Source organism: Anneissia japonica, unplaced genomic scaffold (assembly GCF_011630105.1).
Source record: "Anneissia japonica isolate Jap-2015-1 unplaced genomic scaffold, ASM1163010v1 scaffold287717_len1600092_cov198, whole genome shotgun sequence".
Classification (NCBI taxonomy): Eukaryota; Metazoa; Echinodermata; class Crinoidea; order Comatulida; family Comatulidae; genus Anneissia; species Anneissia japonica.
The window spans coordinates 1,236,485-1,251,943 of NW_022755469.1; the positions used below are offsets into that span (position 1 = coordinate 1,236,485).

Consider the following 15,459-nt stretch of genomic DNA (forward strand, 5'->3'; position numbering starts at 1 on the left):
GGAAGCTCATGTAACCAGACCCCTGTAACCATATTACTGCTCTCACACACGTCTTGTCGCAAAAGAATCTTGAACATGGTTTCAAATCAGATTCTTGAATACCAAGTCTTTGATTATGTCAATGGTTATGTCGTCACGTCGGCGTCACACGTCAACGCCTTCCCTCAACATTAACAATGATAGATTTCCGTCTCGGGTCATCCAGGAGAAACTTCGACGCTCACACACAAAGCAAATATCAATCACAATATATAATATAGTCAGTGCAACCAGTGTGTATAAGCCGGAATTGTTTACACGGTTATGACGTATTGTTTGCATTAAAGAAATACAGTACCAGTGAAAACACAGTGCCGTAGTGTACTTTGAACAGTCGATGTTTGTGAGAGTTGAAATCTACAGTGATTAACCAAGTTTCATTCTTTCAATATCCGTGTGTTTGATCGTCTGCGAGAAAATTCCCCTCAGAATTTGAGATTGTTTCGGCTGGCAAAATGAGACATAAACTACCAGCATGCTATGGATTTATGCTTTTTATTGTATGCTGTTTAATATTAGTGGTTAAAACTCGATCAGAAAATAGGATTGTCTATTCGAAAAATACTGAATTTGAACGCGAACGTGAAGTAAGTCCGATTCACAGAAAACGCAGAGAAGTTCGGCCAGATATCAATGAAGACGTCTATGAGAACGCAACGATTGGATTTGTAGTTTATACATTCAACAATACGATAAACAATCGATATGTAATGAAAAATTATAACCCTCGATTTGAAGTGAGCGGTAATGAAGTTATTGTTAAAGAACAGCTAGATTATGAGACTTCACCAGAAGAAACAGTGACGGTTGTATACTGGAATTCAAATGCACCAAGTAAGGATTGGCTATCATTTTAGTATTCTAAGCTTGGCCTATCTTGTAATCGTATACACTTGCTCGATATTGATTCATTATACAGTAGGCCTATACACTATAAATTGTCAATGTACGGCTTCTCGCGACAGCATATAGGCCTACCTCCTCTTTAGCTCGATCCACCCGTTGAACTTTCCCGTAGACCCACTGTGGTACAGGATTCAGAGTTTGGATTCGAAACTACGAACCCCTCCTGTTATTTTGTAGGAGGCCTAAGCTTACTGAATTGATCTCCCAAAAATAATCAACAGGTGTCTGTTTAGTGTTCATGTTGCAACTATTAATTCAACACACTTAGTTTGTGCTACATTAAATAAAGCCTAACATGGTCCAAGTTCACATACCAAGACAGACAGTCCTCCAATGTCGTGTTTATTAGGGTAATAACTGCCAATATATATGCCTCTTCATTCCTAGTATTTGTATATTATATGACACCAGCACCATTATAATACTGCTACTGGGCTGTGTTTTTAGTCCAACGAAGAACAGCTAGTGATGCCTACGGGGTGGGGGGTTGGGGGTATTTTAAAAATCAACTGTATTACTTTATTTTGCCATCAGTACCCCTATATCTTACATCGCGCTCCCTTCGCGTAACATTCGAGCCCCAGCGTCCCTCCTTCCCATTATGTCTATGCCAGCATCCCAGATACACCACCTAAGAGGATCACATTTTCCAGTCTGTAAGAACTGGGATTATCTGTTGTTACGCCGTATGTTGTATGTTAATTACGTGTATGTTGTACGCCGTTTTAAGGTCTTTCCTACAAATGTTCTGTAACAAAAACCTGTTGTATGCCTCTCATGATGTGCCTATATCTGGTCATGATGTGCCTATATATGGTCACGATGTGATGTCATCATAACTGTATTTAGGCATGTCACATGTTTTTGTAAAATCAAATTTGATAGTTTGTGGGCCTACAAGGCTTTAGTGTTGAAAGTACACATACAATGTCGTCAGTTAAAGCAGCAGTATACTTGATTTGTACATTTTCAAAGTGTTTTATGTAACTTACGTTTTTTAAGCGCAGTGCAAAGATATGCCAATATGGAACTGTAACTTTATTAAGTGGCGGTTCTTAACAACACAAACACACATTGACAAGATGAACGTAAATGTCTAAGTCTCATTATGAAGCTCGAGCCTAAATCAGTTGTTTTGGTCGTGAGAAAAATAAAACTGTTACAGTGACAGGAACTGAACAAAGGATTAGACTGAAACCAAAAGTAGGGGAAAAATTGTGGTTATGCTCCTTTTCTCCCTGTTTTTAAATATTCAAAAATCTGTAGCTCATTATCCGTTCCCGAGTTTTTCGTCCAAACACCATTTTTCTGTCTTAAAAAAAAATCAGTTTTAGAACATACCATTTTTTTCCTCCGGAGTCTGTCTTTTACAGATCTTAATTACTAATTGAGCTCCTCCTCGAGTAGAGAAGTGCTGATCCCTGTCTCTTATACACATCTAGATGTGTATAAGAGACAGGGGTGACTGAGAGTCAACACCACCTCAGCCCCACCATGGTTGGAGCTGAGACGCGAACATTTTGAGAATAACATGGACCTTTAGGTGCCAAGAAATTGCACTCTCATACCGAAAAAAATCTTTTGTACGCGTTCTGTATCCAACACGATGTGCGTTCCTGTGTATAATGTTGTATAATACAATTAGCAGCCTCCTATAGTATTTAACTTAACTTTTTTAGCAGTTGAATTTCATGTAACTATTTTTTGAAAATTATTTCACTACTTTATATCCAATTTCATATTATCCTGTAATAATTTACTATTTTTAAGCAGTTCTTTAATCCTTGTCGATAGTCGGGAGCCCTCGATAGCGAGCATTTTTCAATTAGCGATCCTGCTATGTAGACCCTTTAAGTGGCTCCTGTTATTTTGGCGAAATAAATGATATACCGGTATCATACTAAAGGTTTCTTTGCCAAAAATCATTCCTATTATTATTGTTTATAGTAATAGGCCTATATATTAAAATAGTATTATGTCAAATTATTTTCGTTTGGAAATTGAGAGTAGGCCTACACTATCACCGTCATAAAATTATTTAAAAAGTAAAGGCAATCATTTGTCTTCTTAATTCACTGTTCTTGTCAATTCCGTATCATTTTTCCCTGCCTACTTTATATCAAAATTAGTGCTGGCAGTCCAATAATCATCAACCGTATCATTACTTTTAGCCTTGGCCGGCTTTACCGATTTCAAGATCCGTAAATATCCGGATTGTTGTTCTTTAAAATTGAATATGAGTGAGCCCACAAATCTTATATTATTAATTTGATTATTACTATTTATAAATATTAAAATAGTGAAGGTCAGTTGGCCGTAATATATAGGCCCTAAACTGTTGTGTAGGTCAAAATTTAAGAGCAAAACATAGCTTTTTTGACAAAGGCAGGTCTTTTCAGTCATAGAATAGACGAACCTTTAACATTTCATTTATAATTTCAATGTAATTTGCATTAATTATCAAGCGCGTGTGACGTGATCACGCCCAAGTATTCGACTTCTAAAGATAAATTCTAAATCACGCTTTTGATATTAAATAGTTATCAATTAAGTAATAACATCATAAACACAATTAAACATGTGAAAATACTGTGTAATGTAACTAACTCGTATACTTTGCATGTGTTCATCGGGTTGGACACAAAAATGGACGGTGTTTGCCACGCAAACCGAGGAGCGGAATATCGCAACTCTTTATAATAGGCTATATGGCTCTGTTTTTAAGCCGCGTGCACCGCCCCCACTCCGCGCACCCTGTTGATACGCCACTGGTGTAGTTAAGGAGGGAGGAATTTTATACACCTCTGAAGCAGTTCGTTTGGGATAATAGAGGGATAGAGGAATCGTGGCGAATACCATTATAGTGGAGTTTGCTGCTTTGGTGGTTAATGGTTGCATTTTCAATAATATTGGGTTCAATCAATAAACTAAATGTGGCGACTAAAATTAACACTTCTTCCCCTAAAGTGGGAATTCCGGTAGCCTAATATATATGGTTATCACAGGGTAATATAACTACTGTTCAAAGTATATAACTCATTGTTAAGATCAGCATATTCATACACTCCTTTGTGGCGAGACCCCTTTTGGTAAAAGGAAATAGACCACAAAAATGAAAATCCAACAAAAATTTCTTTTTTAAACCGGACCTAAGCAAATAAATCGTCATATATAACCTGTGCATCTTATCAGCATAACAACGAATGCATTGAATTGTGACTCAACAACAAAATCAATTCTTTTTTATTTGAATCAAACACATAAACAACGCCGCTTTCAGATGCACATAATAGGCTGCTGATTCACTATTCGTTTCCTCATTCCGCGTAAAAGTTTGCACATTTATTTTAAATTCTTTATGTTTTTTCCTTTCTCCCTTTTTATGTTGTTCTATTGGTTGTGTGAAACAAGGTTCTGTCAATTCAAGCCAATGTTATGTTATGTTCGTGATATGATTAAGCTATGTTATGTTAAGTTTGTTTCGGTTACGAAATGTTTACTTGTTCCTGGAGTTCACAAGTTAGTGTGTTTTTGTCGTATCAGCGCAGTGAGGAGCAGACACACTCATCAACCGCTAATTCTGGGTGGATGGAACCTGCAGATTTCCCGGGGTGCCCCAAAACCCAAGCGAAATGGACCGCGAAGGATTCAAACCTCAACTCGAGGATGGTAAACAGTGGCGGATCTAGGATTTAACAATAGGGGTGAATAATGCGAGGTGCGAAGCACCGAGTTTGTGGGTGATGGGGGGGGGGAGGGGGTGACGTGGTTTCGGCAAGGGCGCAGATGTGTTTTGAAACCTCAGGGCCACCATGGTTTGGCCTGAGGTGAGCAAATTTTAGGAAATAGTACCGTACCTCTCCATGGCCAGAGATTCATCATCATCACTTCACCAGAGTCAAAATGAAGCGCCAACAAATTTCTTATGATCTTTTACCATCGATTTTCGGAAACCATAGAAATTAATATGCGTGATGTACCATAGAAAATAAAACTTAAACACATTGTCTTTGATATACTAACTTCCAAGCTGTGAGTCCGTACATCCACCTCAGCCCCACCATGATTAAGGCGGAGGTGAGAACATTTGAGGAAATAGTACCTCTAGATGCCTGGAAATGAAACTTTAGAAAAATAAAAATTCAAATGGAAGGGGACGCCCACCCATAAAAGCCCATGGGCGTAGATCACGAGGGATAATTCCCCCATATATTTTTAGAAGGGGGTGTCATGTGGTCCCCTTATTTTTCATTCGCTATATAATTTTGTAAGTCAAGAAGATGCCTGAAAATTGTTGAAATTAACTGCATAAATGGCCCAGGTTTTAATGGAATGAAAGAGCGCTGTACAATACCGATATCTCTGGCCATACAAACATCTGAATTACGTATAACACACGAGTGCGCGTGCGTTTGAAAAAGCGTGTAATAATAATAATAGTTAATAATATAATAAGATTGGTTTTAAATACCTCATAGACAATTCAGTTTTATTTTCTATGGAACATCTCAGCTATTAGTTAAATCGATGAAGATGAATTATAATGCAAGAGTGTCATTTCCAGCAATCTAATGTACTATTTTCCAAAATTTTCCCCAAATAAGGTGTGGACTCACGGCTTTGAAGTAGTTAGGCCTAAAGCTATATACATTAAAGACAATATTTTTAAGTTTCATTCTATAATGCATCACCACGTGTAATTACATCTCTGTGGTTGCCGAAAATGGCTAGTAAAATATTAGAAGTTTGTTGGCACCATTTTTAACAATATAATGTTGATGTGATAATGAATTTTACTATATAAAATTGTCATTTCTGGGCCTCTAGAGGTATTATTTTCTTAAATTTTCTCACCTCAGCACCACCATGATTGGATATGAACTCACGGCTTTCAAGTTTAACAGTAAAATACATTAAAGTTTTCAAGTTTTATTTTCTATGGTAGGCCTACATCACACATATTAATTAATCTTTATGGTTGCCGAAAATTGCTGGTAGGACATGGAACATTTGTGATGTCAAAATTTATTTTTGGGGACGTCCCCTTCCATTTGAGATTTTTTCTTTGAATTAGTAGACGGCTGGACGCGCTTAGATGACATCTGAAAAGAAGTTAGGCTTAAAATAGAAAGTGTATGTTTTGCCAGGGTAGTCTACTACAAGTAACATGATGAGAAGCACACACACAAGACGAGTGACTAAGTTTTTTCACGGCCACCGAAGGGGAGTGGCTAGCCCCCCCCCCACACCCTAGATCCTCCACTGTGAAAACCAAACTGTTACCGCACTTCCATCTTCCCTTACTATAAATTCACGTAAAACTGTGGACCCCCGTGAACTCTTTATTTTTTTTTGTGGACCCCAATTTGGGAGACTCTGGGGTAAGCCACTAGAGCTTGGCATGTGCCCTGAGCTTCAATACTGACAGTAGTAAGGCCGTTCCCTTATAGTAAAGTTATACTAGGCTACTTTTCGCCAATTCACCGTGGCTCTGTATAGTCAATGGTCTCGTGAGCGACGCAGCACCTGCACCATCACGCTACGGGTATTTTCTAGTAAATAGTCGGTCTACCGGTGATCAAAATATTAGAAATTGAGATATTATGAGGTCCCTTGTCCCTCTTCTGGCTTTCTTTGTTTTAAATTATTAATTTTTACAACAAACTCATTGTGATGCAGAGTGTGGAAGCACTCATTTGTTTTTATCACAATATCATTCCTGTACCGCGTGAATTAGCAAAACTGAGTAGACAAAGAATAGTTGAAGTTGAAGAAGTCAAATATATTATTAGTTTTTACGAGATTGTTTGTGAACAAAAGGCCTAAGCCAGTGCCTGTGATAAATGTCTATTGCCGATTGTTATTCACTATTTCTTTTTTGCTTGATCTTTTCGGTCAGTTTCGAAACAAAACAAATTGTTGGCACACTTTGAACGATATTTGGAAAAAATGAAGAATTTGTATCACGTGCCAGCTAAAAGAGATTCTAAATCAGTTGAGCATAGGCACACTTTTCATGGGAGTGCGAATCGTGTAATTATAAGCATTTTATATTTATTTACCATATTTTAAGTTGGCGACACTAAAAGAGCATGTATGATATGAATGGCTCACTACAAAAATATATAGTTTATATAAAAATATAGCCTATCTAACAATTTATAATTATATTTCAAAACAGCAAACAATCATCGAATATACAGAATGTCTGCTCTTTCCATATTTTATATAGGCCTACCTTTGATATTTGAAAACGACAAGTCTCAAGAGGCATGCGTAAATAAATATTACCTTTGCACTTTCGAATTGCTCGACCTGTGTTGCTAAACAATAGGACATTAATTTACGTACGTAGGATAGTGTGCATACATACTTACATGTGTTGACTGAGGCCTACAAAAGGACACCAACGATTTAGTCTGGAGTATTGTCTTTCTTCCATGAGTCACAGATTACATAGTTATCTTTAAATAAATAGGCCCATTGCTTAGGCCTATTATAGCCTATTTATATGGGGATTGAATTTATAATAAGCCTAATTTGAATAATTCATTCATTCATTTTGTTTGGTTAGAACTGAGACTATGTGCTATAACCATCCACAAAATACAAACGAAAGTAGGCCTACAGCAGGGGATTATGTTTTTGGTTCGGTTTATTGTAGATTGACTGAAACGATTGCAGTGATGTTAATTTAATTTCAACGATTATAATAATATTTTTGGTGATTTTTTGGGCGCCGATGGCATAGAATTATTTGTACTGAATATCAAAACGTTTAGGCCTACTATAGGAAAGAAAGACAGGCTTACAAATATTGTACTGCTGTTATATAAACTGAATACAGTATAGGCCTACTTTTTAATTCTAATTTAAGATCAAATGAATTGAGGCACATTTACTTCCATAATTCATGTTTTGAAAGAAAAAATGGAGAGCAACTGTAGACTAGAAATTCCTTCCAGCTAGTTTTAGGACTACAATCATTTAGTTATAGATAGGTTTAGTTTTTGTTTTGGCTGCCGTATGAACTGCCCCTTTAGTGGTCAGTAGACACTTTGCAGCCGTCTGGCAATTGACCTTGTAAGAGTAAATCCGGTAGAGGAATGATGGGATTGGTCATAAGCTAAAGATATGAAAAGTAAGCTACGAAATATAATGCTATGCTAAATAAGACCTGTCGTAGATAGAATTAAAAAGACAACAATCTGCTAATTGTACAGTTATTCAAGTAAATTACCAATACAGACAGTGAGAAAGAGTTAAAAGCCAAAAAACAAAACAAAACAAACACAAAAACAAAAACAAAACAGAACAAAATAAAAAATATATGTCAGGCAGTGCACGCTCCCACCGGGAGCCTATATTTAAATTATGGCCTACAAGTCCGACAGAGATAAGGTTTGTTCAGGAATTATCAGTTCAAATCAAACAGTTTTGTTTGTTCAAATGATTACACAAGATTTATCTTTCAATGGTCACATTCCAAGGTAATGAGTGATTTTTGTGTAGACCAAGAAAGCTGCATTCACACCGATTCCGAATTTTCGGATCGGAAGGCTTACCGAACCGATCAGAAAACCGAATTCCATGAGTATATGGACGCTGGCGTTCAGCGCTTCGCAAACGCTTCGTTTACATAGTATTTTCATGATGATTAGTACGCACTCTAACCCAACCTTAAAGTTTGGTTCACTCTCCACCTACCAGATGGAATCGCAATGAACCTTTTCAGAGTGTCAATCAAACTTATCTGACCAATCAAGAAGTGATATTGTTAGGACCATTATTACGCGCATGTCCCACAAACACACAAGATGTACGTTGACGCGTTCGTTTTGTGGGACCTTAGAAAACATTATTTCATTCTCCCCTTGAGAAATACGTTGAGCATGCGTTTAGGGGATCATGTCAGCGCTTGTGCTAGTTCGCAGCTGAGAGCTCTCGGCTGTAGTTTCCGTACGCTGATTTTTCGAAGTGGTTTGGAAATCGACGTAATATGCCATCTGTGTAGGCCTACGTGTTACGTTTAGCATTTATTAGGTCCATGTTGTGTTCGTGTGTAAATGCTTGTTCTTTATGTCTTTTGTGCTTGTTGTCGATGTTGAATAAATCAAGTAAAATAATAGGCCTCATCTTTAGGCCTGTTTAACAAACCAGGAAAAAACATGTTTTTATTTATGAGTCGGCATAACTATAGGTGAAATCTAAAGAAAAAAAATATCATTAAAATTAAAATCAAGAAGAATTAATTTAACATTTAAATTAATCAAATAAGTTCCAACTTCCTTTGACGAAGACACAAATCTAATCTGCTTTCGTTTGCAACAAACATTACGAAACTCTTTTATTATCAATAAAGTGCCAGTTAAATTGCTGAATTTGAAACACAATGCCAATTACCACTGGTATTTGTAAACAGAATTTTGCCATAAATTAGTCATTCTTTATTATGCTTATAATTATTCTATCGAAAATTGGTTTGTATATCAGATCTAGGTCTATTCATAATCGTGACACATCTTCCGGCCCGCAGCCCTTCCCCTAACTAACTCAGTCTCATGTGCGGTCGTGTGTACATATTATTACATTTAAATTTGTTTAATAAGCAGTATTTTTATCAGTAAATACAAGTATGGGAATGAGTTGTTAGCACTTTAATTGACTAAAGATAAAGTATTATTATTTTCACGAGCTTCCGCCCCAAGCGATGAGGCTCTCATCAGGTGAGACGCTGTTTTAAAACCATTACATTTCCTATTCCTGTAACAGTGATCGCATTGTATTTTAAACGAACGAAACGTCCGGTAACCAACACTCAGGGCCACCAATTGTGCCGATTCGTTTCTACGTTTTTTCTTGTATTGTGGTATGTTAAAAACAAATTTCCCGTTTGTTTGTAAATCAGACAATAAACTCGTGTATGCGTGTACCAAGCCATTTAAGGCACTATTCTGTAGTAGAATGCAGGAATTGTGTTATATGCAAAGAGTATTAGATTCGAATGTCTGATAATTCGTGAGGGAAATATCAGTTCGGTTAAATTCTAATTGAAAGCTAAATAACTTATGCATATACATGTACTGTGGATTAAACCATTCAAACAATGCATGTTATTGTATATAGCTAGGCCCTGCATGTTTTATGACAACGAAAGCATTTTAATAGGCCTAATCAATTACCAAATGGTCTTTGTAGAATGAATCTTTTACTTCAGTTTATAAATACATTAGTTGTAATGACTAATTATTAGTGCATTTTCACCAGTGGTATTGAGTTTCATATAGGCCTAATATTCAATAACAAAACTCGGAACGTTTCACCTGCTGACGTGTATTTTTCATTTCAACATAAATATTAGAATATTATTAGTGCATTCACATCGGACTCAAACCGAAATTCGGACCGCGCTTCCGAAGCACGATTCGATTTTCTGATCGCGTCGGTAGGCTTTCTGATCCGAAAATTCGAATTCGGTGTGAATGCATCTTTAGCCGTCCCAACATCCAAGAATCATGCTGTTATTTGTTATGGTTAACTTCCAATGAGTGAAAATATAATGGTAATGTAGACAACTTTAACAACTTAAAAGAATTTATGTGACAAATGTGTGCGAATTGTCAGTGGTGTATGGGCATAATGACTATGATGTCATTATTAAGCTGGGCCGACGCGTTTCTGGAGAACGCAACGCCACGGCGCACGAGCAACAGATCGTTTTAATGACGATCCGTTCAGCAGACGGCGTTGCGTCATCTAGCGTTCACAGGGAGCGGAGTTAGATACGTCGACCGACGGTCGTACGACCGTCGTACAACAGAGTGAGTTTCTGGCTTTAGGCCTATACCCATATATGGCAAATAGGCCTATCAGGTATTTGTCACATAAAGGCTTATAGTGTGGTTAGAGCTATAGAATAGATAAGAATCGAAGTTAAATGCTGGTAACCCTCTGTATGTAGATCTATACGTAAAGAATGAGTCATTGAAATATGAAAACGTCTACTTGTGGGGGAAGTAACAATTCTGGATAGGCATAGTCGCCTTCTTTCCTCTTCAGCTATTGTCTTCCTCTTTTAACGAAAACAATCATCTAAACAATATTTTCCTTATGTTTACTTTGATCTTTTGATTTTTTTTTCAAGAGAAATTTTACTTTTAATTTAAAATTTCCATTATTACTTTACAGATCTTCTTTATAGAAACGCAAATTGTTATTTGTTTTCTATATTTTTAAAAAATATTTCCAATTTTCCAGATTAAAAACATACTTATTATCGTTGCTGCATAATCCAACTATATTTACTTCGTGTACTTTGTAGAAGATTTGAATTGAAACTGAAAGGTAATATAATGGTGTTTCTTTTTCTAATGGAAGAAAACCGGAAACATTTATGAGGCAATCTAGTTTGTTACTTTGAATCGCCTGATTGTTTCATTTCCTATTCCTGGTTCCGTTTTTCGATCACGTAATCGTCTTCTGGAATTCGACATATATATATCTGTCTCTTATACACATCTAGATGTGTATAAGAGACAGGGATTAAACCATTCAAACAATGCATGTTATTGTATATAGCTAGGCCCTGCATGTTTTATGACAACGAAAGCATTTTAATAGGCCTAATCAATTACCAAATGGTCTTTGTAGAATGAATCTTTTACTTCAGTTTATAAATACATTAGTTGTAATGACTAATTATTAGTGCATTTTCACCAGTGGTATTGAGTTTCATATAGGCCTAATATTCAATAACAAAACTCGGAACGTTTCACCTGCTGACGTGTATTTTTCATTTCAACATAAATATTAGAATATTATTAGTGCATTCACATCGGACTCGAACCGAAATTCGGACCGCGCTTCCGAAGCACGATTCGATTTTCTGATCGCGTCGATGTGGATGGATGTATGTATGCATGTATGAATGGATGGACGATGAATGAACAAACAAAATAGGCCAAGATTTCTATTTGACGGTTTTTCTGGGTTTTCCTAGTTTAATTTAATCACCGTTTTCTTTTCATATACATTTCTCGTGAAACTCAACCTACTGTTTTTTATACTGTGACTCAACATTCTGGTTAGGCGTGTGTTTGTCTTTGTGAACATAAAATGGTATTACAAATAAGACTCATCCATATTGTGGAACTACATTGTTGACTTTTTCCATGAAAATACAATACATTGGTTGTTAATTATGATACGCATTATGATTCAGCTTACCGACATTTCAAAGCGCCTCTTCCAGCTATTTGGGATCTTAGCGTACAGTGAGTGCGTATACAATGTGGCTTCACATTACAAATTGCTCAGGATGTTTCCAATTGCAACTAGGTGTAAGGATGAATACTGGTTTTAAAGTAATCATGACGTCTGTTCAGAGAGAAAAGCCACTGTTTTGTGCACCGTGAACAGTCTTTATTTATTCAGTATGTTACACCCACATCGTTGCTTGCTTGTTTGCTAGCTACATAATTGGCAACTGAATATATGCCCCGAGTTTCAGCTAGCTCAGTACAGAACAAATTTCAACATAACCTCACTCAAGGCATCATGCGCAAGCGAGCGACTGTAATGAAAGTATAGTTTGGTCATGATTAAGCTTGATTCTAATCCTGCATAGTTACCAACCGTCTCGCATCGTGCATTTCAAAGTGATTTTGCAGAAACACATGCGTGATCATAAATGTGTCACTAATTTAGTACAAGTCTAGGCATGATAACGTATGATCTCGAATTCAGGGGAAAATGAATTTAAAATTAGAAGAAATTAGTTTTATTAAAAATCTAAAACGGTCAATCATGCAGTAACTTAAGTCAATAGAGAGCTTTCGTTATCTCGTTCGAGAATCAACCGAGAGCCCTGGAGGCGCGTGCGGTCTTGCGCAGGGGCTGATCCAGATGTCCGGAGGGCCTAAAGGCTAAAGGGGGCCGAAAGTGGGGCCGATCGAGATAATACTACCCTAGGGGTTTCAAGAGCATGCCCCAGCGACATTTTTGTTTCCAGGCACCAAATATACCATCTGAGGCGTTTTGGGCAATCAATTTTTTTTCTTTGTTTCTTTCTTTCTTTGTTTGTTTCTTTCTTTGTTTGTTTCTTTCTTTCTTTTTTCTTTCTTCTTTATTTTTCCTTTTACTTTCCATAAAATGTGGTGGGGGGGGGGGGGGGGGTTTGGGCCGCCTCTGTTGCGCGTTCATTGTCACAACCAACTTTTGATTATATGACTGAAACAGCAGTTGTCAGTTAGCATCAAACACGCACGCATTCAGGTAGGCCTAAGTACTGTCTCTTATACACATCTAGATGTGTATAAGAGACAGCAATATAACAAAATAAGATATTTTGGATTTGCGGCAGGAGAATCAATTAGGGGGCTTATATGTATTTTCTAATTGCTTTAGTATTTGTTTCAATTGTATTACTTGAAAAAGTCACCGTCATTTTTCATTTTCGATTGGTGCTATGCTGACCGCCCACCGCGTAGAGGCTGCATTTTTACACCTCTAGCGACTTCTTTGGCTTTATTTCGGCTGTTCACCAATCAAATATCTTGTTGTTCATTCCCCTCCCCGCATCAAACACTCACGCATTCAGGTAGGCTTAAGTATAGTATTTACGTGGATTGAATACATAAATCACTGACACGTTACTAAATATTTATCAGTATGATTCTGATGATGGTGGGTAGCCGACCTTTGAAGGACTCCAAAAGTGAAGGACCATGGTTATTAATAGGCGGCCCGCTGGCCGAATTTGGCCGATGGAGCCGTTGGTCCGTGTGAATAAAAGTAATTAAATTAATTAGTAAAAGTCAAAAGAACAGAAGGTTGTTATTTTTAATATATTTTTCTGGAATTTTCTAATGTTGCTTAATTAATTTTAAATAATTATTTTAAATAAAAGAATTTGTTTTTGTATTAGTTTGAACTTTATCCAAGATAATTTTTTGTACTTTGGGAGAACCGGTTTTTTGTCTTTGTTTTCAAAATGTTTATTTACTTTTAAATTTTGATTTTTAATTTTAAGGAAAGATCACGCTTGCGAACATGGCTCTTATTGTATAGAAGATGAAAATGTGCATGTTGGGTTTGTTTGTATCTAAATCTAAAATAAAGTTAATCTTCTATTAGAAAAAAAAGCCCGGCAAGATTGTTTGAGGCTCTACTTTACAGAAAATGGCACTATGGCGGAGGCTACTTGACACCTGCTAATTTTCCCCACGGATTTTTTCCACCTGAAGAGTTATTTCCCCGCGTTAGTATAAATATTTTAATGTTTATATTACTAACGTTTGCAATATTGTAAATTCTTGTTTTATCCAACTAGGGTGTGAACAGAATAGGCCTATTGATAATTATGTATTCTTTGCATAAAGTTACAGAATTGTTTACCATATATTATTGTGTAGGCCTAGCACAACAAAAATTAGAATTTGAAATTACCAAAAACATTATAACGGGTTGCTGTATTATACGGGTACTAATTATCTTTGGCCCGTGCTCAATCAAAATGTTGGCCCTTTAGAATTAAGAATCAGGGGTGTAGGAATATAACAGGAGGTGTAGGAATAGTGTCGAATAATAGGAAAGTTCACCACCGCAGCCTATTCATTTTTGTTTGAGTAATGAAATCTTTGTGTACATAGTTCGGGTGCTCAAATTAAACATAGGCCTACATTGAAACTCGAATTGTAGTACGTGGCTTCATTAAAACTATTTTTGTTTATGTACCCGGTATTGTCAACAGACACAATCCCTAAAAACAGCTTTAATATACAGTACTAGACTCAAATTTTCGGAGCGCCGGGGTATTCGCCCCCAGAACCCCACTGGTCTCCGACCCTGGACCCCAGCTGGGCCTCTGGTGGGCCCCGTCCCGCGTTGCAAATCACACATTCCACGTTTTGGTAACTATGGATCCTGTGATAACGCCACTAAAAAAATCTATATTCTTTTATGCCTCGTAATAAGATTTAGTTCATAAAAAAATCTCATTATTTTTGGAGGGCCCTTTAATAAGCCCAGTTTCCATATAGGATCGCTACACAGTCACTACATCGTTTTCACTGCAATCTTTTTTACGGCTTAAATCGGGGTCGGCGATAGTGTGTAGCGATTTTATGGAAATCAGGCTTTAATATCAGGCGATCTTCATAAGCTGGAAAAGTAACAATCTCAAATATGTATATAAATGTTCATATATTTTCATACTATTTAAACAAAGACAACGACGACATTCTTGGGCAAGATAATTAAGTCACGATTAATCTTCGGCAAATCGAGGTATAGGCCTAATATCCATGCACTAGATGAAAATTGCTTTGTAATGAACTATTAATTCATGGCTTGAAAACATCTGCCGGTTTTATTAAATTAAATTATCATACACTACCAAGCGAGCTCGGGAAAGTACTGTAGACCATATACATAACAATCTACTAAAGCAATTTCTTATTCAGGAAACACGTATACGTATAGGCCTATATACATACATACATACATACATACATA

At 36.7% G+C, this 15,459-nt stretch overlaps 1 protein-coding gene across 1 annotated transcript in view; it reads left to right on the plus strand.

Annotated features, from left to right (window-relative positions):
• The first annotated feature begins 266 nt into the window (after positions 1–266).
• Positions 267–15,459, plus strand: part of LOC117123458 (neural-cadherin-like) — a 47,665-nt gene continuing 32,472 nt past the window's right edge. The window contains exon 1 of the mRNA XM_033269374.1: positions 267–873. Within this exon, the coding sequence (XP_033125265.1) occupies positions 495–873 (379 nt within the window). The 5' untranslated portion in view covers positions 267–494. The remainder of the gene's footprint in view (positions 874–15,459) is intronic.